Here is a 24,821-nt window from a genome sequence, read left to right as displayed (position 1 = left end):
ATGATGGAAGGAATCTTGAAAGTTTCATCTCTTCTAACGGGACGTAAACGGGAAGAAAAAATACGGAGATGAAGTGTAACAGTATTCATAGCAATTAAGTTGAAAAATAGATGCCAGTTAAAGAGCCAGTTTCTCAGGGAAAACTTTGGCTAGTATATGCACATGTATACCTATACTTTTCATATTCCATCTAATTGAGAACACGGTGTTACTATATCCTGTTATTAAAAAGCATCCAATGCAACTTTTCGAGCTAATTATCTGCATTATTCGTGCGGTAAACTTTCAGATGAAAAAATATCGAATTTAATCGTTATTCTTCTTATTGTTAATTTTGAAATATCTATATATATATATATATATATATATATATATATATGTTATATTTATTTTTATTTATATACAAATGTATAAGATAAGCTGAAGTTTTGATAAAACCTTAAAAACTTCTCTGATTATAAATCTAATATGCATAAATCTAATTACATATGTAATATAAAAACGATCATAAATGTAACTTATAAAAATTCTGGGAGAAGAAATTCGTTAAAAATGTATCGAACAAAAAAAAGGAGATCGATTAAAGCATTTTTTCAGTGTTCTCTTTTTCTTCAATCGTAGCTCATTGCAATGATAGTTACCCTTTGCCGAATATCACGAAAACACATGACTCGCGAGCTTTGAACGTTTTACAGGAACACGAAAGGAAACATTTCAAGAAAATACTCGAGAATGTAAGGTCGATCGATAGAGAAAAATATTCTCGTCTTGATGTCGGACGATTTCTCGTGTGAGTTTTAAAAGAGCAACGAATAGCCCGTGGTGGAATTTGGCGCACAATGCGAATCGTGGAAATACGACAGAAGAAATAAGACGAATGAGGCTGCCTTTTGGAAGAGGATTGAAAAAGCAACGGTTCTCACGAGTATTCGTGAGAAACGATAAAATCAAGCATGAGGATGAAAAAAAGGGTTTATCGTTGTCGAGAGGCCGTTGAGAGGCCGTATTTCGCGTTCGAATTTGCAGTCGGATGAACGTTACTTTAGAGAGTGAAAGAGAGGGAAAAAAAGAAAAAATGAGAGAGAGAAAGAGAGCGAATGTTACAACGAACGAAAGAACAAGAGAGAACGATAGAGCCGGCAAGGATAAGTGGTCCTTTCAAGCGAGACTGTCCGCCTATCGTAAAAATGTGTGCTTGCACGTGTGCCCTAGATTTCGGTCAAAGTGCTGACCAGCCGCAACCCTTGCGAAATTGTTATGAAAAGTCGTGCATTTCGAACGACACTCTCTCTCTCTCTCTCTCTCTCTCTCTCTCTCTCTCTCTCTCTCTACAATTTCTCTTATTCCTTTTAATGGTTAAGTTTCTAGAAAAAGGATAAAAAAGAAAGCAAAAGGGAAATGTCAACAATGTAAAGGTCCATTTCGTGTAATGCTTTTACTATTTCGTAGGTTTACACAATGAAAAGATTAAACGAGGTTACACGAGTTATCTAAAAAGTAAACGATCTAAAGAACGAAATATTTGTCTTATTAAGCACGACATGTTTGTCTTATTAAGTACGAAATATTGCGTCTCTAAGGCAAACACAAGTTTCATTGTATCTGCAATTATGGTGTTCCTAATAATAGCGTAAAATAGAAGAATAACACGTAGCTGTACTCATTATTTGTCATTATTAAGAAAAATTGTTTGTACCATATCTCTCGTTTTTTTCTTTTCTTTTTTTCTTCCCTCACATTTTTGTCAGAGAACTTTAATCACAATTAATCCTTATTGTACACATTTTTAAAGAGTTCTTTTTATTTAAAAAAAAAAAAATTTTATCTTTCTGAGTAATATCAAATGAAAAAAATATTACGAGATTTCGACGGGAGAAGCTTTATAAAACTAGTTATCTATTTATACCTGTTATCGTGGACGTATACATAGGATGACTATAAAATCAATAGGCAATGTCTTAGTAGGTAGCTAAGTTAGAGCGAGCATATTACGCAGAAAAAAAAAAAAAAAAGAAGAAAGATATTTCGAAAACGATCCCAAAGATTTTCCTTGGGCTTAAATTTCTTCTTGATTCGCTAGAATTTAAAGATAACTTTTAATAATACGTTTTCTTCGAGTCAGACACAATTCAGGTCAGGATTTTCGATGAAATGCCAAACGCAAAGCGACGGACTTCTTTCGGCGAGACAAAAGAAATCGAAGCAGACGAATAAGCCGATAATATCTGACATTCCTAACCGCTGTTGACCCAAATATTTTTAGCAAAATTAAAAATATATTTACGTCATTACGTAATCGTAATAAAATAACCTGAGAATGATCGATCAATCACCTTATTAGAGCAATGAAGTTTATATCGAAATATTCGTTCTAATGACTTTTAATTCTTGGTTATCTACGGTATCAACGATAGAACCTCAACTTCTTATTTCTATTAAGAGTGATATCGATAGAAAAAAGTATGAAAAAATATCAAACCATTCAAAGATTTGGATCTAAACTCTGTAAAAGTTTATCTCTCATCTTCTCTCTCTTTCTTTCTATACATATATTATATATCTGTCTATCTATAACATCTATCTATCTATTTCTCTTTCTCATTGGAAAATCTTTCTGCGATCCAGCACATTCGTGGCTTTTGCCCCAGGATGATAAGTCATCGTTCGCGGGTACTTTATTTCCAGGCGAATAACAGCCGACGACACGGAAGTAATCCGCGTATTTCTCTCCTTCCATCTTGAGTTTTACAATCGATAATCCGTGGCGGTCCGACGGAAAGCATGACGTCGGAAAGCATGTCCTCGGTGATCGATGTCGCTTACACGTTGGTATTATTGGCTGTAAGCGTTATACAGGCTCACTTTGCATAACTTTTAAATTATGCGTTCTATGAAAAATTGTTGTATACAAAAGTTGCATAGTTTCAAGAGGATCATTAGATAGGCATATAAATTTTTTTCTTAAGTGAAAACGTTACGTAGCTTTGAAGGTCACAAGTTTGCTTTTTTAAATGAAATAATAGATAATTCTTATCGATTATATGTATATAGATATGTCGGTCAACATTTGAAAGAAGTTTCAATTCTTAGTAAAAATATATTCATCTCTATCGATTTTAAATCTAACATTTAACAAAGCGTTCTACTTTATTTCTTTAAATTAATTCTTCAATTTAAAAATTGAATATCGTTAAAAAATTTAAGGAGGTAACTTTGTTTACTTGACAGTATTGACCAACACGAGTAATCTTATTAGAAAACCTTTTAACTTCGGTATAAAACTATTTTTTATACAACGTATAATTTAAAGTTAGTTATTCGAAGTGTGTGTATATTACGTGTCTCAGAATTTCTATCATATTGCGGTAACTATGAAGTAACTGTACTAGTTATAACGAAATCAAATGAACTTTATAAATCGAGCTATAATACATTTTGTGTCGTCTATTCACCATTCTGATCTTCATTCACTCTTTCTCTTCATCTTCCTCTTTTGAATTTTTAAAACTTCCATTTACCGATCGAACTTCTCATTAATTAATAATCCCGATAAAAACTGAACTTTGCGACCCAATTAAAGAAAGATATTTTCTTCTACGTAAGTTCTTCGTACTCGTTGGATGACTAATACAACAATTTTCTCTTGATTCTGCTGCATAAAACGTAAAATAAAATGATTAAATTTAGTAAATTTCGTTTTTGAACTTTTTCCTTTTTTTCTTTCTTTCATAAAACACACACGATGATTATCAAATATTTTATAAAGAGTAATTTAATTTAATCTCACTATAATAATTGGATATTAAATGTAAAGAGAATAAAGATGAACTGTAGAATATTTTTTCATTACAAAACATTTATAATATGTTATAAAATTCTATCTCAATTTACATTTTTTCCATTGTTATTATTGTCTTTATTATTGTTAATAGATATTAATATTTTATAAACATCTTGTCAAATAATAAATTCCAGAATAATAATTTGCTTAAGCGATTTATGAGTTCCTTTTTCATGATATGTATTTAAACGACAATAACATATGAATGTAACACAGAGATTTACCCTCGGAATATTTTGTCGCCCGTGAAAATTAATCCGTCACTCTTGTCTCGACTTTTCTCGAGCTAACGACTCGACTCCGACATGTAACTAAAAATATGTAAATAAAAATCATAATTGGTATGAATCAAAAAGAAAATAAATTCCAATGTTAACTTTCAAAAGATATAACGAACTCGCGATATTTTCTCATCCTATAAATACCTGTTGTTTATCTCGTTATTAAATAATCGTGAATTTTTTCAATTGGCCATTGTTGATCTTAAAATCTTTTCTCGCCGAAAATGACGAATACCCGATGAATTAAAATTTTCTTTTTATATACAATATTTATAACTATTGTAATTATATAAATACCTATCCGTTGTTACTTGCGGAGAATGAAATCGACTGAATAATTAGATGTAAGCATATGCAAATGTCAAAGAAGAATCAATTAATAAAGCTTGAAGTTATTCTATTTCTTTTATAGACGATGAACGAAAAGCTCTACGAATTTGATCCATACTCATATACCAAATGAATCCTATGAGTATTGTATATTTTATATACCTTTCGTCTATATATATATATATATATGTGTGTGTGTGTGTGTGTGTGTTTTATATAGCGTAGAACATATTCAAAATATTAATTATTCCTATTATTTATATTTCACTTAAAAACGAACGAAAATAGTAAATCTTGATCTGATACTTTTATTTGCTTTTACTCGTGGTGAATGAAATCTACGGACTCTATACATATATACACCTTATAACTTTGTTAATACCTATAATATATAAAATCGGTTTATTAAAAAGAACTTGAATATTGCTGATTATCATTAGTTGGAAGAAGACTTTGCTTCAGTAAAACGGAATATAGTTAATATTTCTTTTAGGAATAAAGTCTTTTGTAGTATCTAAAACTTCCTCGTAATTACCATCCCATGAGACTATACCGTATATATACTCGTAACAATTTTTCTACATCCATCTTTGTATTACTATCCTATTTTTTTCATATTTTTTTCAAAAGAAGAAAAAAAGAAGAAAAAGAAAACGAGAAAAGGAAGTAAAGAATAAAGGACCGATGTAATATTGGTTGCTCTTATCGTTTTCTTTTGTAATATTGTATATCAAAAGAATTTTGAAAAATGAAGACAGCATCGATCTCTCGAATGCTCTTTATCGCAAAATACTAACGTTGCATGCTTACACTGAAATATCCGATTTTAAATGTTACCACTTTGAAGCTATTCATCAAAGCGTGTAGAGATCGAAAGCTTTTATAAATGAAATTGGTTTCGGTAAAAAGATTCAATAATTATATTCAATAAAAGACTACACGATAATGGAGAGAATAGAGTCTATTGAAAATGAAATACAGTTATTAAAATTTAGGGATAAAAATGGGCTTAAAAGAGGCTTAAATGTCAGTCGCGAACAACGTTTAAATAATAGACGTAATAATCTTCTTGTTTGTCTACGCGCACATACACACACATAAACATATATATATATATATATATATATATATATATATATATATATATATATATATAAAACGAGCTGAAGATATTCAAATTTTCAACGCGAGAATGCTCGATTCCATTGAAAACCACCGACAGGATAATCCATCATTTCTATAAAATGATGCACAAAGATAATTACGAGACAAAACGCAATTAATGTAAAAGTACGTAATCCTCTAAAAATTATTTATGAAATTTTTAAGATATCTCGCGTAGGTAAATGCTATTTCGTATAACGCGTCAATAAGTTCAGTGAAATTATTATTGATAAAACTGAAAGCACAACAATATAATTTTTAAAAGAATAATATCTATTCGGTCAATTTAATAATTATTATAATTGCAATGGGAAAATTTTTCTCGAAATTTAAAATTATTTATATTGCGTTCGTAAATGTCTTGGTATTTAATGAAATTAATAATTCGATCAACAATGATTATACCACGGTTATTAGTACCTAATTTGTCAGCACTATTTTAGCAAACAAATGAGTGATATAAATGCAAATGAAATTGGTAATGATAAAAACCGTAAAGATAACGTGCTAAAGTACGCCGTTCAAAAGCGTTGAAAATGTATGTTTATACATTTTTCTCGTTCTCATCATAGGGAAGAGGAATCTTTATCGTTGAAAATAATATCCCATGAGAAAAACAAATATTAATGATCCATCAATCATTCCATCATTTCTATCACGTATATATAAATAATCACTTATGCAATAAGTTAATTGTTCTTGAATACATGAGTTCAGTAAATTAAAAATTTATTTGATTTTATGTAATTCAAAGTAAAACATTTGAAATCTGACGAAAAGAAATATCTCAATCGACACGTTAATTAAGCTCTCAAGAAACATGTAATAAACTATTCAAAAAGAAAATACGACTCTTGATCATTTCTCTTCTGTGTAAAAGAGTGTAAAAGAGAATGAGAGAATATACAAGCGCACGAGATTGTCAAGTTTGAAAGTGCAATTTGGATCGTTGAAGGCGTGCCGATTACTTCGGCAGACGAGACGAATTTACTTCCATCGCTTAGAACTTTCCAACTTGTAATTAGCCCCATGATAAGGAAAGATATCGTCGAAGGATGATTACTTCTTATATAATCAACCATAGAGCACTTCTCACTATCGTAAAATTAATTACAACATTTTTACGGTCCTCTTTCATTCACTTAATATCTGGATATTTACTTCATTTAATATCTACCGCATTAATTTTCTAAAACTTTTCTACTGTACCGATCGAACATTGATTAAAGAGTCTTTAATAAAACTCTAGAACAAGTAGAGATTAGATCGTATAAGAATTCTACAGGATGAGTAGATCGTCCTCGTATAATAAAAAAGAAAATAGAAAGTATTTATTGTATATTCTAATTTGTTTCCATTCGATGAATATTTTCTCCTATCGTTCAAATTAAAGAATATCGAAGAACTTCGTGTAGATTGATTTTTAAGAACGATCGATTTGATTAGATTTATTTTCGAAATTTTTACTCGTTCGAAATTACAAATTTTTTACTATACCTACATTATTTTCTTCTTTGAATATCTCTCGTGAAGAAAAAACGTCATTATTTTTTCTTTTCTTTTTTTTTTTTTTTTTTTTTTTTTTTTTAATCGAATGACAAGCAAAGAAAAATATGTATATTTATTCGATTGTATGAAAAACAATAATAATTTTTGATCATATGGAAAAGTCTTCAATTGAAATCACAACATCGTTATCATTTCGAGAAACATTTTAATTACTCGCAGTCGATTTAACATACATTTCTCATTTCTACGTAAATTTTGAAATTTCATCGATTTATCCAAAGCTCATTATATTTATCTCAATTTATCGTTACGTAATAATATGCATATATTAATAATCAGCCATATAAGGCAATGTATATATTATAGAAATTTTTCCTTTAATTTTCACGTATAATATACAGCTACCGATACTGACAACCAATCCCATTACTAAACGATTAATTGAAACGTTTGTTGGACTCAAATGTTAGAATAAATGTATAATATTATTATATTTGATATTAATTCGATAATAATCGATGAGCTTCTATATATTGATTTCTTTTTTACGATTCTTTCTATCTCTTTCTCTCTCATATTAATCATGTATCTGATAGGTCAAAAGGGCAGAGTTACTTTTAATAGAAGACAAAGATTTAATCAATAGAATTCATTTCTTAGTTTGACGTGTATATAGCAAAAGCAAAAATGAAGTCGATAAATCAGATTATACGGAATGCCAGTAAAATTTACGATTTTTTTTTTTTTTCACGTTCTGTTCTGATGAATGAATAAATCTTTGTGAAACTTTCTTGACCGTAGAACTTTTAATTCTTAGATCTAATAAGAAACTGATTGTAAAACCGATGATTGCGAAACCATTATTTTCATGAATAATTCATTGAGCAATATGGATAATTAAATAATGTAGCTCTCAATATATATTCTTTGAATATATATGATATAATAGATATTAATTTATTAAATTAATTTAATTTAATAAATTATATTGATTTAATAAATTGATATAATTTATAATAGATATTAAGTTAATGTAATTTATTATCGTATTTGTTTCACATATTAAAATGAGCAATTATTATAATAAGTATATAATACTTGAAAGAAGAAACGAAAGCTCCATCGTACTTTCGACTTACGTGCGATAGGATTTTATTTGAACTAAATCTGTCATGCATTATTAATATTTCGATGGTTTTTATAAATCTCCTTAATTAGACGCGTTTGTAAAGAATTTTTCAGATCGGTGAACTCTTTCTAAAGCGTGGAATTGGAAAATCTGGAAAAATTAAAATGGAAAATGAAAATTCCCTACCTGAAATTAATTCCTTGTTGAAAGAGGAAGAATTAAGAAACAAGCACAATAATAATCGATCGTATATAATGTGAAAAAGAAAAACCAACAAAGCTTTTTTTTTGAAAATCTAAAGATTAAGAAATATCAATAATTCTGCGCATATCGATTAGTTAATCGACGACTTACTCTCAGTTCAATTGGCTTCATAATTAGCCCATCACAAAAAATAAAAATGTCTTGCACGCTTATATTGATCTCACTATAACGTACGTTCACAAACAAAAATAGTAAGAAAAAATATTATGAAGCTAATTAAGATTTTCCGAATAAAAAGAAAAGGCTAAAACAAATTTGATTCTTTTGTAAAATATGTTTTAATTAATGCTACGTTTTATCCAATGTCGATTAGAGCATAGAGGTGGATAAAACCCTCATACGTTCCGTCTTATTATGGCTATTAAAGCGATTTACGACGTAACAAGTGGAAACGCCTACTGATACCGCACGTACCGATTTAACTGGATTAATTGTAAAATTAATTGTCGTCAATTACAACGACCTGGCATATTTTATACTTCTCGCGTAACATGAATTTTGTGTCCCTATTGAATACTGAAGGATGAAAATGAACATTTTGAACGACGCGTGGCTACGCATAAATCGTTTTAACTTTTCCCGAGTACCATGTGTCACGCAAAGTCTAACGAATGAGGGAACACGATTTTAGATGAAAAAGAAAAAAAAAAAAAAAGACAAAAATATTACAAATATGAAATAATAAAATAATACTTAATACGAATCTAATCGAGCCATTACTGCTCATATTCTTCTGATCTTATAAATTTTACGTAAAAGTCGGAGCTATATATAGATAACAAAAACCATTGAGATTCTCCATTCTCCTAACATTCACATATCCATCCTCTTATCTTTCTCTCTCTCTCTCTCTCTCTCTCTCTCTCTCTCTCTTCATTTCCAACTCAAGTGATTCGCATAATTCCGATATACAGGAGTACGTTGCCAACAAAAGTAAGAGAAAGAGAGAGAGAGGGGGGGGGAGGAGAGAGAGAGAGAGAGACAAAAACGGTGAGCAGAAGATCGTTATAGAAGCATAGACTCCAAGTGAACCGATCTATTGTCCGCTACAAGAATACTAGGACGTACACTCACCTCGGCTAAATTGGTTGTTACTGGCAATAACCCTCTCGGCGTTCTTCCTGGCAATGTAAAACCACTCGCTGCTGTTGCTCAAGTACTTATACTCGATTGCTAAGTCCTTTACTAAAACACCCTCCTGATCCTGAAGGCGATGAGCAAAGGGACAATAGAGCCAGTGATCTTTATATTGAAGCTTGTCGTAACAATTACCAGCGGCAAAGATATCTTCATCGAATTCGACCATTGAAAGGACGCTTGCATGAAGAAGATATTCCGAGGAAAGCATCACCTCAGGTGCATATTTCCATAACCTGGTAAGCATGTTGGCCCGATTTACGGCGAAATTTGCCTCCAGCCGGAATCTTTCTTGAGCGTAACGGTCGACGACACCTTCGCCGAGATTGAGATCAGTACCGGCGGTACAGTTTTCCCCGAGTAAATGTTGATTCTCGATTATACGAAGAAATCTCGTGACGATGTCGACTTGGACGGATTCCTTCTCGGGATGTCGTTTCATTGGAAGATTATCTATATTTACGTCTGTCGTGTCACTTTTTTCTACATCGTCATAATCATTGATTTTAGTTATTGAACTGTTTTCAACAACTTGTCGAACAACGAACTTGTCGGAATTCTCGATAGATACATCATCGAAATCATTTTCGTTGGTATCGATCTTCGAGGAGTCTTCGTCGATCGTTGAAGAATGCAAAACACGGCCATAAGCGATGATCGAATTCTCCGTAGAATCGAAAGGATCCTCGATTCGATGCTTACCTGATCGAGAAATTTTTTTAAACTTGTTGATCAAGATATCTTCTTCTTTCTCATGATGCTCGATACGAGGTACGTCAGCGTGCTGTCGAAAGACTTTACGAATTAGCTCGTTCAATTGTCTCGTTGACTCGGTCCACGTCTCTGGGGTACCGTAAGACCATCGATCCTTCTTTGTCGTATCATCCCCTTTACCTTCCCTACTTTCTCTTGACTCGTATCTCCTCGAATAACTCGAATCTTCATCCTCCTTTTCCTCCTCGGTAAAATTTGAAGAAAGATGTATCCTTTTTGTCCTAACACGCAACGACTCCAGATCTTCGAGTTTGATTTGCCTAACGAAATGACTACGAGATCTGCCATGTCTGATCTGAGTCGTTTGCGGTTTCTCAATATTCGTCTCCAATTCTTTTTCAATTTCTTTACTCGACAATAATTCCGAGGTTACACCTCGTGTCTTTCCATTAGCTGGTGTTTCGACAAAAACCACATAATTCTTCGAGCTTGTTGAATCCTCCTCTCGCGAGCTTTTATCCAACAATCGATTCATGGCAAAGGATCGTTGCCGATGACTCTGTTGACGATGCAGATACTCCTTCGACATTTCGATCTCCGTTGATTCCTTCTCACTTGTTATTAATAAAAATTCGCGCGTAAACGCGAGCAGGACAAGAGCGTAACGAAATTTACTGACACTCATCGTTAGATCTATCCCTTCTTCTTTTCGATCATCAGGAACTTTCTCCTTCCTTTCCCCCCCCCTCTTTTCCGAGGATACTTTCGCGTGATAAATCACGTCATTGTGTGACCACACTATCATCACAATTGGCACTATTCATTTTTGACAACGACAATATCTTTTGCAATTCTATTTCCGATTTGTATTATTTTTCGTCAGGATGCGGACGTCAAAGAGTTTAGCTAGTTCTTCTTTTCCTTCTTTCCCCTTTTCCTTCTCTTATCCCTTTGAACGAAATTCCAACGCCACAAGGCACTGCACCTTCCACTTGGACGATCGCAAAAACGTGCCCGTCTTTCTCGATCTCGCAAGCGACAACGACATCGACATGACTGATTCCCTTCGTGTCACCCTGAAAGACAGAGGAGGCCTTCTTCGAGGTGTTTAATCGATATGAAGGGAAAAAAAATCTCCGTCGAACGTACGTTATTTACGAGAATCGAATTTTCTTATCGAGAATCGGTCGATCGACCGAACGAGCATCATTTATCGATTTTCTACGATCTTCGTCGCCTTAAGGGAACATAGATAAGTGAGAGAAAAAGAGAGAAAGTTAGATAGATAGGGATGAGGAGCGTCAAAACAAAAAATAGTTCGGTCACTTTCACGCTCGTAATTTCAATGGAGATTCATCGATACCGATTCTCTCTTCCATTTTCTTGTCTCTTTTTTTGCTCCGATTACGATTTCGATACTTTGCTCGTTTTTTCTTTTCTTTTTTTTTTCTTTCTTTCTTTCTTTTTTTTTGTTTTGTTTTGTTTTATTTTGGTCTTTTTTTTTTTTTGTTTTTTCTTTTTTTTCAAGAAACAAGATAAGTACAATTAAGACGATAAGAAGATAGAGATAGAAAGAGGGGATGAAGAAATAGTAGATTTTTTTTACATCTTATCGTAAGACTACGGATAAAAGTCATAAATTGGTACGAATGTCATTGTGTCTCTTTTTCCTTTCAACAAGTTCGGTGATTGGAAAAGAGCACGTAAAAGGGGAAAGCGAGAAAAACGTGACACCGAGAGTTAGTAATTTTAGTTAGAAAAAAGCGTGAAAAAATGTGAGCCGTAGTCTCTCATCGTGTCACGCTCGCACGCGGCGTTGAACTGAGGGATGAAAACTGGCTGCTACCCTACGAAGAGACGTTGCAACAAGAAAGGGAAACGCACGTAGAGCGCATGTCTCCTGTCTCTCTCATTCCTCCTCTCACACACACACACATACACACATACACACATACAGAGACATATATACAAATGACAAACACTAATCCTTCTGTCCGATTTTCTTCAAAGAATTTAGACCAAACTCTTTCTATTTTCTTCGTGATTTTAAAACTGACGTGACTGGAATAAGTTTTCAATACAAATCGCATTACTTTTGTTCAAATATAGATTAATGGAAGTCAATGAACCGCATAGAAAAAGATCGATTGATCAAAAGGATCCGAATCCTTTCATTTTTCATTTACCTTTGAAATTTACCTTTGAGATGGATGAAATTTAAAATTAAATTACGAGATTCAATTACACACTTAAATTTTGTCCTTGCTTTGAAAGATACCTTGACGTTTTAACACATGTTCTAATTAAATTCTCATTCAAAATGAGAACCAGTACAAATAATATAGAATTTACCTCATTGTCTGCGAGTATCTACTTAAAACAATTATGTACCTACATAATTACATATTCGTATATAGACAAATATATATGACGTGAACAACTTTAATTGTTGTACACCTCAATCATTTTTTATTCGTTCCAAAAGCACTTTCTATTCCTATTTTTCTTTCTTTTTTATTTCTATTTCTTTTTTTATGCCATCCTTTTTAATTAATCCAAGGACGATCGCTCGCGAGATCTCACTTGTCATCCCTATTATCTAGGCCGTCTATTTTTCGCACGATATTATATTACACGACAAAAAATAAAAAAAAAAAATGAAAGATATTCTATTTCTAATATACGTCATCGTTCTTCTTATAGTAATGCGAAAAAAATGATTTAACAGAGATACTAATAAACAAAGAGATTAACGTCAATGTTCTTCTATTATATGTGTATTATGACATGTATTTTGAGCCAAGTAATTTTATAGCCTTTGTTTTATCGGTGATCTTAAGATTGAATAAATTTATGAAAGATAGTTAGAAAAAAAGTGGGAGGGAGGGAGGGAGAGAGAGAGAGAGAGAGAAAGAGAGAGAGAGAAATCCTTTTTTTTTCATGATATAATCTGTTAATAAACATCAAGGTTCTCACGTACGAATCGAACTTGCGAAGCTTTTAATCGTTGTCACGAGATAAAGATCGTTACACTAATCGTACTCCTAATCACGGTATTCCTCGTCTCGTTTGCATTCCAAGTGCTATGTTACGTAAGCCCTTTGTCCTTTATGCTACACCACGCGAATAAATGAATAGGTGAGAAATTCATTGATTTTGTCGAGCACGAAACCATTCCAAATGATTCATTAAAATGGATTTAAACGATAAAGCTTATTTATTAATTAGCTCTCATAGCATCGCTCGACATAGATATGATTAATAATTAGAATTTATTAGGATTAAAATATCTAATGATTTCTAACTAAAATTAATTATAACGTGAAATTTAAGAAAATAAACAAGGATTCAATTATGTGGCGATCGATATATTTATTTTATTTTTTTAACGTAGAACGTTCCATCCTAAATCTACTGACTAGTTTCTTGTCCTGCATAATATCGACATTCTTTTTCTTAGAGTTTGCTAATTCCTTCTCGCAAATGTCCTTTACAATCTAAAATAATAAAATTAAAATATATGTTATACTCTTTGATGAAACAATTGAATTTGCTAAATAAATATTTACTTACAAAATTGTACGCGGAAGGTTTAATCCCTTCATTTTCCTCTTCTTCTTCTTCTTCTTCTTCTTCTGAATTATATGTTGGTAAAGAAGTATTTTGTGGTGGCATTACATCGTTGGGTGATCTTTTCAAAATAGATTTTGGTTTAGAAAACATTTTGTATATATCTCTTGGAGATGTTATTTCATTTCCCGTGAGCTCTGGTATATATAAATTATTGTCTGTATGTTTAAATTCAATTCGAATAATATCATCTTCAGAATCATCTAAATTGTCATTCGATAATTCTGTACATTGTTCATCTTGACTTTTAATAGAAACTATTTTACTATCGTCATTGTAAGTCGAAAAATCTGGTTCTACAAACGATACTCTTCTCTTCTCCTTTAATTTTACTTCCTCGTTACTTATGTCACTCATACTTTTTGATTTAGCAATCTTAAACGATTCATCTTCATTATGATTATTACAGGAAACGTTGCTAATACTTTTTAATAATGTTTTCTCTACTTCTTCAGTTTTGTTGGAATAACTATTAGATATTTCATTTTCTGTATGTACAATAGTATTGATCATATTAGATTCCGTTGATTGTACGTTCGTACTTTTGCCCATTCGAATCTCTTTCAATTTGTTCAATTCTTTTTCTATTTCTTCCAAAGAATGTTCGTCGTTCGAACTTTCTTCTTCTAATTCTGATTCATAATATACTTCTCCTTCTTCTAATTCTTCTCCATAAAATTTTGCACGTTCATCTTCTAATCTAATAAAAATTAAAAGTAAAAAAAGAAATAATAAAATATAGAAGAAACATCAGAACTTACAATTAATATAGTAAAGTAAACTAATAATATAAAGACCTATTTATTTCATCTGCTAATTCCTCTTGAAGTTCCAATTCATCTAATCTTTCAAAAAGATCTTCTTCAGTTCGAATATCAGTCTTTTCTTTTTTCCTTAATTCTGAAAGTTTTTTGTGATACTCTTTTTCTCTTTCTCTGTGTTCAGCTATAAAGAAAATTCAACTTCAATATACAAATACTACTTTGGGTAAATTAATATTTTTTCTAACAGTCACCTCTCCATTCATCTAATTTCTTATCATCCCAATGTTCTACTAAATCTGCCCTTTCTTTTTTATCAAAAACATCAAACTCTTGAGGAATAAATTGTCTCATTTCATATAAATTTCTTTCCTTCTCCAAATTTGTCAACATCTCATCGGCAGCTGAAAGAGAGAAAAACTATTATAAACGTTACAAATAAAATACTCTGTGTAGTGTATACACGTACATTGAATTCTACGATTGCATAGAGCAATTGCCTGTGCAGCACTATACTTTGCAAAGTAGTTTTCTCCAAGACAAGCCAAAATCTCATTAGTGTGTATTAATTTTCCTTTCATAAATGCACGTTTACCAATAGGTACCATACAATTAATTGTTAATTCTAAAGGTAACTTCTCAAGTGCTTCTATAACTTTTTTATGACTCTTCTTATATTCAGTCCATACCTTGAACCGTTCTTCATTTCTCTGAATTCCCTGTAATATTAAATCATTACAATCATACATATACAATTGTATGATCACCATATTAAAAATAAATCACCATATAAAGAAGTATAAATATTTTAACATAAGTAAAGAGTTACATGCACTATGTAATAGAATTATTACAGAATGAAATAATTTGTAATAACGACTAATTCATTCATATAGATACCTGTGTAAGTGCTTGATTTAAAAGTATTTGCTGATACTCTTTTATTGACTTTAAATTCTCATTTGAAACATCCAATACCGTTCCATTCATTTTGATTAAATCGTTCAATGGTATAAAAGCATACGAGTTACAACGTATAGAGGTTATGAAACCAAGAATTTATTTTGCAATATGAAACGTGACGTATTATGAATTATAAATTTAAAATGAACAATAACATGATTACATTTCAATGCAACTATATGTGAAACTTATAATTTTATAGTCACACACAAAATAGATTATGTATATTCATTTTAAAAATACAACATATTACTATACGTTCATTTTTTGCTACTTATTTATGTATTTTAGTTGTGAGAAAATCACTTCTTAAACATTTAAAATAAATTACATTTAAACGAAAGATTTGACTTCGATAGAGTATATTAATAAACGCGTAAAGTGAATATTAACAAAAATAATAATATACCAAAACGTATCAACAACCTACATTACTAGATAAAATGTCTAGACGACCTGACATGACATTATGTCTCACTATCACACTATACCTATATTACCATATATACCTGATACAAATTATGTCTTATGATTCGTCTACCACTACTTTTTCCCCATTATTTTCTATTTTCTCTCGATCTTGGCAATACTGATTGACACTATTGAAAACCAATGAGATCTCTACAAATTCAAATAAAATTATCGATATAAACATATCTCGATAAGTACGATTTCACGTGACACTTCTACCAACTTTCATGATTCATATAATGCCGATATGTATGATTAAATGCTCGGTTATTTGATCGTATAGTACACGAATACCATTTATTCAACTCTCTGAGAATGATTTATATGAAATCCTGATTTTTGTTTTTACCAATTCACAATTATTTGAAATAAATGAAAATATATAAAGTAATTAAAGAAAAGAAATATAAACAAAGATACGTAAGATCGAATGTAGAAAAATGATTGTAATAATTTATTATTTTAAAAAATATAATCTGAGTAAATAAGGTGTTTACAATTATTTGTTCATTATTTAATTTACTATAGATGGTATGGGATGACAATTGCATCTGTGAATAAAAAAATTCTTTATATGTCAAGATACACATATCTTTAAAATACATTAAAATATATGTTTGTTTTCGTATGCATATGGTTTTCAAGATTTAATATATTATTTTTAATTGCGAAAAATACAATAATTTCATTGTATGTGTCAAACATAATAAAAATTATCTAAAACATAATTTAATTATAAAATAAATGCATCTTTCTAATCAAATATTTTTATCACATAGAAATTTTAATATATGATTATTTTATCAGTATTATCAACAGAAAAATATTTTCATATTTATAATCGTCCTTCTTTAGATAGTTTATCGCACAAAATTTTATCGTTTTATGCATTATTTATAATGCAATAATAATATATTTTAAATTAAGAATTCATTACTGTCCCCTAAAACCATATTTAATGATATCCCTGTATTCATTAAACTTTGAAGAAGAAATAGTTTATCATTATGATGTACAGAAATACTAGAATAACAAAAAATTTATAAGATCTGTTTGTTGATCTTTAAATAATATTTTTTCATAATAGTATCTAAAGTATTCTTTAAATTCGATTTCAAATAATGTTATATACATATCGTTTAACAACAGAGATTGCTGTATTCATACACGTCTCAAAAAATTTTCGTTTTTACGTGTATAAAAAATTAAATTATAAAAATTTATGAGGGCAATGAGTGAAACTGGTGTAGTATAAAATATGAGCTCTGTATCAATGTTGATGTCCAGTTGTAAGTAGTGATGGTAAAAATGAACCAATTACTAATACTAATATTTCTTTAAATCTAAGACCAGAGACACTTGTTGTTGTTGCTTCAGTTGTTGGTAAACGAGAATAATTAACTTCTCTGGTCATTAATTCTGGTAAAACATGTACAGTAGCTACATATAGAAAAGTTCCTGCACTGAATAACATTGCTAGTCCTGTCGCATTGACATTACTGAGGGTTTCCTTACCTTCCTAAAATATACAAAGAATATAAATGCATTTACTTGCGTGGCAATGAAAAAGCATATTAAAAAATAATTTTAAAACTTACTTTTCCAATACCAAAATATGTTAGAAGTGCAAGGCAGGGTGCAGAAAGAGAAAATACTAATAAATGTTTTCCTATTTTCTTTTTTTCCACTCCTTCATGAAGTAAAAAAGATACTAGGCCAAATGCAGCAGGGGCCTGTCATAGAAAGTATTTCATTATGAATAAATCTATTTTTGTTTAAATTTACTTTGGTCTTACTTTATGTAGCATGATTGCTAGAAATACTATGACTTCAACATCAGCTTGCGAGGTTGTTGCTGCAGCACCTAATGCTACTCCATCTGCAGCTGCATGAACGACAAGGCCTAATGTAGCAGTAAAACTTTTCTCCTTACCTCCACCTCTTCTTGTACATTGATCGACCAAGAGCATAAATATAAAACCGAGTACTAAGCTAATCCCTATCAAAGAATGTAGATCACCTATAAAACATACAATACAAATATATAATCTTTAAATTTTGTTAGGATAGTATTATATTTTAAAAGTGTAAAATTATATAACAGCTTACTATCGCTCTGTTGATGATCACTACCAGGAGGGGCTGTAAATAATGCTCTTATACCTTCAGGTATTATTACAGCCAATGCAGTTCCAACAAGGAGCCCAGCTCCAAGTACAGATACTAATTGCAATTTGTCCTAAAAATATATTAACACTTTATAACAAATAATTCCAATATGTATTAAAGGACATCTAATCAATAGCTTTGAATGTATAATAGTGATATTATAAATCATCACAGATATAGTATAATCGAATAATTTTAATGGACAAATAATCTTACCTCCGATAAATTCATAATTAACGGCAAAAAACCGGCCAAATACGAGCCACCTAACATAACTAAAGAGAGCCATATTATCGAGCTCTCTGACATTTTAAAAATGATTTATGTCAAAATTAATTTATTTAATTAAGATTTACACATTACAAACAGTGTAAACGTTTGTAATAATTGTTTTTAAAATATTAACTGCTTTAGCTACCACATGCTGATAATGACAGTTCTCATCGCTTCTTTTAATCTGTTTCTGTTGACGTAGCAACATCGACGAAAGTAGGTAGAGTGGTAAAGGAAGGAAGTTACTTTGTGATATAAATTAGGAAAAGTCCATAGATGTTCACTATGTTTTTAATACATACAAAGAAAATAATCTAACAAAACTACAAGTAAATATAACGCCCACGTACAAAACACTAGTTACAAATATTAGGGACATTTGTAATAAAAGATGTAACATTTAACATCGTGAGAAGATCTATAGTAACTAGCGCTAAGAGCGCTAATGGTCATCATAGGTTATGTTTTATCCTTTTTGTTAACGCGCGAATTTCGTATTAGAAAATCGAAAATATCAAAAAGCATTTAATATTAACGAAAAGAAAAAAAGAAAATTAATAAATCGTTTTGTTAATAAACTATTTAAAAATTAAATAATAATTTATTATAAAAAAAAATAAATAAACAATGTATTATATGATTATTGTGAAATAAATCGATCATATCGATATATATATATATATATATATATATATATATATATAAAAGAAAAAAAATATATTTTGTTCCCTTTCATATACTTAAAAAATTGTTTCAAAAGATATGAGGGAAAAATAAAAATAATAATTCTTCTTTTTTCTTTTTTTAAATAGATATTAATTTATTATTTTATAGTATACTTAGGATCACACACATTTAAAATGCATATGCAAGTTCGTTTATACAGTATCACTGGCATAAAGTACGAAAATTAGCGGGATCACATTAATTATATTAGGAGAGGTGCACGTCATAAACATAAGGACGATAATAATGCGAAAAGATCGTATTTTGATTTCGCAATCGTGATGTGCAGAAATAACATGAGAAAGTTGCAATCGTGAAAACGCATATGTTGCTAAGGAAATTAGGATCGACAAATGCAAGCTTGGCGAAATTCTCGTGCAAGGAGCATTAAGTACGAACCAAGGAGCATTATGTTTGAACCATGACGAACCAGCAAAAGCGTAGCGCAGCTAATCATTGAGCATGTATTAAGAAAAATTTTAACGATCTTGCTGTCTTCTAATATTTAGACGAAAGTATCTAAAGGTTCCTCGGATGTGCCGAGTTTTGATCGATAGTATTATAACCCGGAATCGAAGTGAAAGTAACATTTCGTATAAATTTGCAAGTAAAATTAATGATACAAGTTGTTAACCAGTTGCCAGGGGCCAATTATTCACGGCACTATTACGATCTATTTCGCCATGATGAGGATACGATGCGATACTAATTAGAAATCGGGCGTGATTGAGAGAGCTTAAAAGTGTTATTCGCTTTCGAATAAGATAATCAGGGAAGAGGGGGACAAAAAAGAACAAAAATAGGGTGCGCAATGCATTAAGCTTTCGCCGTTGACGTTTCCGTTATTTTTTCAATTTCAAAGATTTCCGTCGGTGGTGGCAAAGTTGGAATCTCAGGATATTCAAGTTTGGCGCCCTCCTCGCATTCGAAAATCGGACAACAGTCTGGGAAGCTGGCCGTCTTGTTGGTTTTATCAGAAAGTTTGCATTTTGGATTGGCCTTTGGTAAAGGTCCGCAATCTTCTACAAGTTCGAAAAGGCGACCAGAATTATCGTCAGCTGCTATACAAGTTGATCTACCACAGAACGGTGAAAGCTCCCAAGTTTTGTTTGGTTCAATGGTAGCGCATCTGGTTGAAGCGAAGCACATGCCAGGGAAATCTGTGAAAAGATAATAAAGAGAACGAGATTAATCAGAAAATTTTAATATTTATCATATATTTCTTCGTCAATCAATGAATTTGCATAAATTCAAATTGTCTGATAACTCTCACGAAAACAATTATTATCTAATTTTCTCCGAACATGAGTCATTCGTATCTTATCGAATCACGCGCCTGAGACGAATCGTAGGTATAATTCTATTGTCATCGAGTACCTTCATCTATTGTATGCATAACTTGAAGTTTCATCGACAATGATCACAGTAGAAACTTCAAGGAGAAACACTTTCACTGTCACACACCGGAATACCGTTTATGCAAGAGCTACAACGACGAAAACGATAATATCAACGACAATGGCAATAACAACGATGTGCCGTCAACGCCTTAGAATCTAAGCTTTAGACTTTGACTCACCATCATTTGTACAATTATGTACATACAAACTACGTAATGGCGTATCAACTTTACTTAAATAATCGGCTCGCTCTACTTATCTCAACGTCATCCATAAAACGAAGGTCTTAGATGTGAAACATTTAACGTCAACGTAAATCTTTTGCGAAACGGTGATACAGATACATCGCGACATAGCGCTTCGATTCTGAGATAGAATGTATTTATACATCTTCAATGTGTAAATATAATATGTAGAAGACCTTGCTTTCGAATGGAATCGTATTTATTTATATATAGACATGTACGATTAGCGAAACATATTTCTCAATCTAATTTAATTGTGTGATAATTTTATTCTTAAAAAGTTGAATATATATTTTATTGATATTCTTTTCCTTTTTATTTTTACTTTCTTTTTTTACTTTCTTTTTATAACTTTCATCTTAAAAAAGAAAAAGGGCAACTTTACATCTTCTCGAATCTGAATCTACGAAAGAGCAAACGACCATGTTGCCTTTTCATATGATTCGAGCATGCATTTAAGAGCAGGTTCTCTAATGTAGTTTCTCTGACAGAGCGAGAAGAAAGTGAATATCATAAGAGTGTACTCGCATCTCCAATTTCTCGCTTTCTTGTCGGCATATGTTGCACATATGCATTTTGAGCGTCGTTTGTAAGCAAGATACCAACGGATCCAGTTAACTGCTAAACTCGTGCTTCCTAGATTTCATCTCTGCATCTGATTTCATGTAACAATACGATTCTAAAAAGAATCTCATCGTGAATCTTATCGTGACTTTAATATAAGAGATATAATATAATATGTGAAATATTGGTCATTCTTCTTTGGTCTTATTTTAAAATAACTGTTCGGCGGTTCTCTTTCTCGGTAGTAAGTACCGTTATATTCGTCGCCGAGTTAAAACGTTCATTGTCCTCGAGAAAAATATTGCATATAGGATCGGATGATGACCTAATTTTCTTTTTTCAAAAATTTAAAAATTCTATTCTTTGGACTCGGACATATAATAATAATAAAAAACAATAAGACGTATCGAGAATATACATGTCACGATATTGCAAATCGAAAGAGAATAAACGCAAGACTGTAATTAGTATGTGCAGCGATCGTAGCCTTAAGATTCTGTAATAGATCTTATGATAGTAGGCTCGCGATCACACTTTCCTACGGCTACCGTTTGTTTACGTAAGTCTAGACACCATACCACTTTCAAAGAAAAATTGCCATAAAGGGTTATGCTAATGAAACGACACTTAAAAGATCTTAAATACGCGCTATCCCTGAACTTAACTACGCCATTGGTTAATAGGAGTAACGAGGTCATTGTCGGTAATTCAAGTATTCCTGGGAATCTGGGACTAGAGCAACGCATAACGGATATCGAGGCCATATCAATTAGAAGTTATGAGTTAAAAGTGAGTTAAAACTAAATATCATTTTTCTAGATATTAAAAGAGTTCACACCTTTGGTATTATATGATCAATTTGAATAATTGATGATATTCTGGAAATCATTATTATCATATAATACGTAAGAGATTAATCATGAGATCATTAAAATATTAAACTCCTTATAAAGGAACATTCGAATGTTGTATACGAGAAATCTTGAGAAATACGGAATTAAAAAACTATAGAGATTGCTACAGGAAGATAGAGAAGCGATAGTTATACCAATATACTTTCTCGTGAACTTACGTTCTTGCCGCGGATATAGTTTCTTGTCTTTCTTTTCATATACGCACTAAGAAGTCTATATTACCAGTATCGACTTGTGAGTAAGCATATAACGGCATGGTCCAGCAGGGTGACTATCGCAAAGCTGATGTGGCGATTTGGAATGCCGTGGGACAGAGACAGGCGAAGACCTTTTGCGAATCGAAGAAATCGAGACGTCGCTTTCATTTGCACTTTCTGATTCGCTGCTTGACGAACCTTTTACTCGTACGGATACCGAGCCATTCTTTTCTTGTACTTTCTGTCTTATAGGAATATATTTATACGTATGGCATAGTTTTAAAAACATCAGAAGGTCGAATCAATGTAAACTCGGAAACAATGAGACGTGAATTTATGCATCATTCTTCTATATGACATAATTATGAGTAAACGTAAAACATACCAAGGCTGCGTTATCTGAAAGGCATGTTTTTTTTTTTTCCCCCCATAAATTTTACATAATTCAATTATAAAATCCATAATGTGTGTGTGTTATTTAATTACTTCAGTCTACTCATCATTACGATTGGTTTATAATTTTTTTTTCTTTTTCTTTTCTTTTTTTTTTTCTTTTACTTTTTTTTTATTAATATTAATATCTCTCATCGGTAATCATGAACGTGTGACGGTTTCTAATTAAAAACGGAGTTCCCGATGGATCGATAGTAATTATAATTCTATAGCCATAAGCCATAAATAATTAATTTAATTACGGTAAGGCAATACTTTTCATTGATTAATTCGCCTTATAATAAACTACGCGGATCGTTAATAATATTGTAAAAGAAAAAAATTTTTCGCTTACATATAACGAAGAATGATTTTGGAAAGTTCTCGAGTCATCGAAGATACCATCAAGACATTAAATCTCGATGTTTCGGAGTTTCTCTTTCCGACACTTGAACTCGTTAAGCTACTCTGGACGAATATCAGATGCATATCTGTAGTTTTAAAGATCGTCCTACTTAGCATGTATCTTTTAATCTGACATACTATATACGAAAAAGACTATCTACTTCTTTTTTTTTTTTTCGAGGCATGTTTAATTTATTTATTAAAAATGTAAATGTTTCTCTTTTTCCGAAAGCAAGATTCATCGACTGACGTTCCGGGCTTCCCTATTTACGAACATACAAACGACCTTAATAAACGGTGCCTTTCACCGAACAACATCGGCTCTGACTCGGTCGACCCTGTTTCTTTTTTCCACGATGAAAAAATAATCATCAATCGAACGAATTTCGTATGACTGGATTTCGACACGAAGGACGATAGATAGACAGACAGAACCAATCAAGTATCTAATTTTGTTCTCATTATTTTATACATAATGGTCAATATCGGCGAACGTTCGATAATTTTACGACTCTTTCCATGTTTATTCGATTTTAATGTTTCATTCATTCCATTAAACCATCTGTAAGATACTTACATGAACATAATTTATATTATAGACAATATTGAGATTACAAAAGTAAAAAGACGAAAGTGCATAACTGGTTATCATTTCAACACCTACGTATACATGTATATATGTGTACATGGAGAACGGATGGAGTGTTTATTACACACGTGTGCATTTGAAATATTTCCAAAGACGAGTATAAATTATAAAAAGAAAAAGAAAAAGAAAAAGAAAAAGAAAGGAAAAAGAAGAAGTGATACATTCTAAAGATTATCACGTTCTATTCGGCTGAGATCCATAGTGAAAAGGGTTAAAATCGATGCTGAAAACTCACCACGAAGAACATCAGCCGGTATAAGCCTTCGGAAGGTTTTGGGCCGTTCTGGCTCCTTCTTTTCGTCTTCGGATGCGGCGAGAACGACCGCAACGGTAAGGCAGAAGAGTGCGATGAGCTTCATCGTTATGAATTCCAAGTGAAAGCAAAGTATCCTCCAAGAGGAATAGCTAAAAAAAGGGTCTTAGTGTTCCGATCAAGACTGGTTGGGTCCGAAGCACTTGCCGGCAATTTATAGCCGTTCACCGGGCGAGGCCCCGTTGTCCCCCTCCAGCTTCTCATGGTCTCTCACCTCTTGAACCACCAGTCACCAAAGAATCGTTCACATTCGTAGCCCGTGTTTCACTCGCAAGCGTCGGACGCACCCACAATCGGCAATGGGACAGCTACTACGCGTATACTCAGAATTATATAGAAA

At 31.7% G+C, this 24,821-nt stretch overlaps 4 protein-coding genes across 8 annotated transcripts in view; all 4 read right to left on the bottom strand.

Annotated features, from left to right (window-relative positions):
- Positions 1–13,418, bottom strand: part of LOC124950812 (probable G-protein coupled receptor 158) — a 94,413-nt gene extending 80,995 nt beyond the window's left edge. For all 3 annotated transcript variants that reach the window (XM_047498140.1, XM_047498141.1, XM_047498142.1), the window contains exon 1: positions 9,593–13,418. In XM_047498140.1, coding sequence (XP_047354096.1) covers positions 9,593–11,174 — 1,582 coding nt within the window. In that variant the 5' untranslated portion in view covers positions 11,175–13,418. The remainder of the gene's footprint in view (positions 1–9,592) is intronic.
- Positions 13,419–13,721: 303 nt separating this feature from the next.
- On the bottom strand, positions 13,722–16,204 carry LOC124950813 (unconventional prefoldin RPB5 interactor-like protein). 2 transcript variants are annotated; one of them, XM_047498143.1, is made up of 6 exons: positions 15,661–16,204; positions 15,230–15,479; positions 15,015–15,164; positions 14,797–14,944; positions 13,943–14,699; positions 13,722–13,866 (listed from the first exon to the last, which is right to left on the bottom strand). In XM_047498143.1, exons 1-6 carry the CDS (start codon positions 15,748–15,750, stop codon positions 13,747–13,749), a joined length of 1,515 nt encoding a protein of 504 aa, XP_047354099.1. In that variant the 5' UTR covers positions 15,751–16,204; the 3' UTR covers positions 13,722–13,746. The 2 variants fall into 2 exon arrangements, with proteins under 2 accessions (XP_047354099.1, XP_047354101.1); XM_047498145.1 differs by lacking the exon at positions 15,661–16,204 and having other exon boundaries at positions 15,015–15,180; positions 15,230–15,468.
- A 542-nt stretch (positions 16,205–16,746) lies between these two features.
- LOC124950814 (zinc transporter ZIP9) lies at positions 16,747–19,245 on the bottom strand. The gene is made up of 5 exons (XM_047498146.1): positions 18,580–19,245; positions 18,304–18,433; positions 17,991–18,214; positions 17,793–17,927; positions 16,747–17,713 (listed from the first exon to the last, which is right to left on the bottom strand). Exons 1-5 carry the CDS (start codon positions 18,670–18,672, stop codon positions 17,465–17,467), a joined length of 831 nt encoding a protein of 276 aa, XP_047354102.1. The 5' UTR covers positions 18,673–19,245; the 3' UTR covers positions 16,747–17,464.
- A 190-nt stretch (positions 19,246–19,435) lies between these two features.
- LOC124951002 lies at positions 19,436–24,620 on the bottom strand. Of its 2 annotated transcripts, XM_047498663.1 has the most exons (3): positions 20,942–21,135; positions 20,740–20,848; positions 19,436–20,522 (listed from the first exon to the last, which is right to left on the bottom strand). In XM_047498663.1, the coding sequence occupies exons 2-3, from the start codon at positions 20,771–20,773 to the stop codon at positions 20,179–20,181; spliced, it is 378 nt and encodes a 125-aa protein (XP_047354619.1). In that variant the 5' UTR covers positions 20,774–20,848; positions 20,942–21,135; the 3' UTR covers positions 19,436–20,178. The 2 variants fall into 2 exon arrangements, with proteins under 2 accessions (XP_047354619.1, XP_047354618.1); XM_047498662.1 differs by lacking the exons at positions 20,740–20,848; positions 20,942–21,135 and adding an exon at positions 24,404–24,620.
- Between the last annotated feature and the right edge of the window lie 201 nt (positions 24,621–24,821).

The sequence above is a fragment of the Vespa velutina genome, chromosome 8 (genome assembly GCF_912470025.1).
Source record: "Vespa velutina chromosome 8, iVesVel2.1, whole genome shotgun sequence".
Classification (NCBI taxonomy): Eukaryota; Metazoa; Arthropoda; class Insecta; order Hymenoptera; family Vespidae; genus Vespa; species Vespa velutina.
Note: the sequence above shows the minus strand (reverse complement) of the source record. Positions and strands in the feature narration are given on the sequence as shown.

Bases quoted from the DNA above. Each gene is read 5' to 3' on its own strand.
- LOC124950813 (XM_047498143.1), bottom strand. From the start codon at position 15,750: ATGAATGGAACGGTATTGGATGTTTCAAATGAGAATTTAAAGTCAATA. The intron at 15,480-15,660 runs GTATCTATATGA...TTAATATTACAG, and splicing joins TAAATCAAGCACTTACACAG to GGAATTCAGAGAAATGAAGA. The intron at 13,867-13,942 runs GTAAGTAAATAT...TTATTATTTTAG, and splicing joins AACCTTCCGCGTACAATTTT to ATTGTAAAGGACATTTGCGA.
- LOC124950814 (XM_047498146.1), bottom strand. From the start codon at position 18,672: ATGTCAGAGAGCTCGATAATATGGCTCTCTTTAGTTATGTTAGGTGGC. The intron at 18,215-18,303 runs GTAAGCTGTTAT...TATGTTTTATAG, and splicing joins TGATCATCAACAGAGCGATA to GTGATCTACATTCTTTGATA. The intron at 17,928-17,990 runs GTAAGACCAAAG...TTTCTATGACAG, and splicing joins TAGCAATCATGCTACATAAA to GCCCCTGCTGCATTTGGCCT.
- LOC124951002 (XM_047498662.1), bottom strand. From the start codon at position 24,527: ATGAAGCTCATCGCACTCTTCTGCCTTACCGTTGCGGTCGTTCTCGCC. The intron at 20,523-24,403 runs GTGAGTTTTCAG...ATCTTTTCACAG, and splicing joins ACCGGCTGATGTTCTTCGTG to ATTTCCCTGGCATGTGCTTC.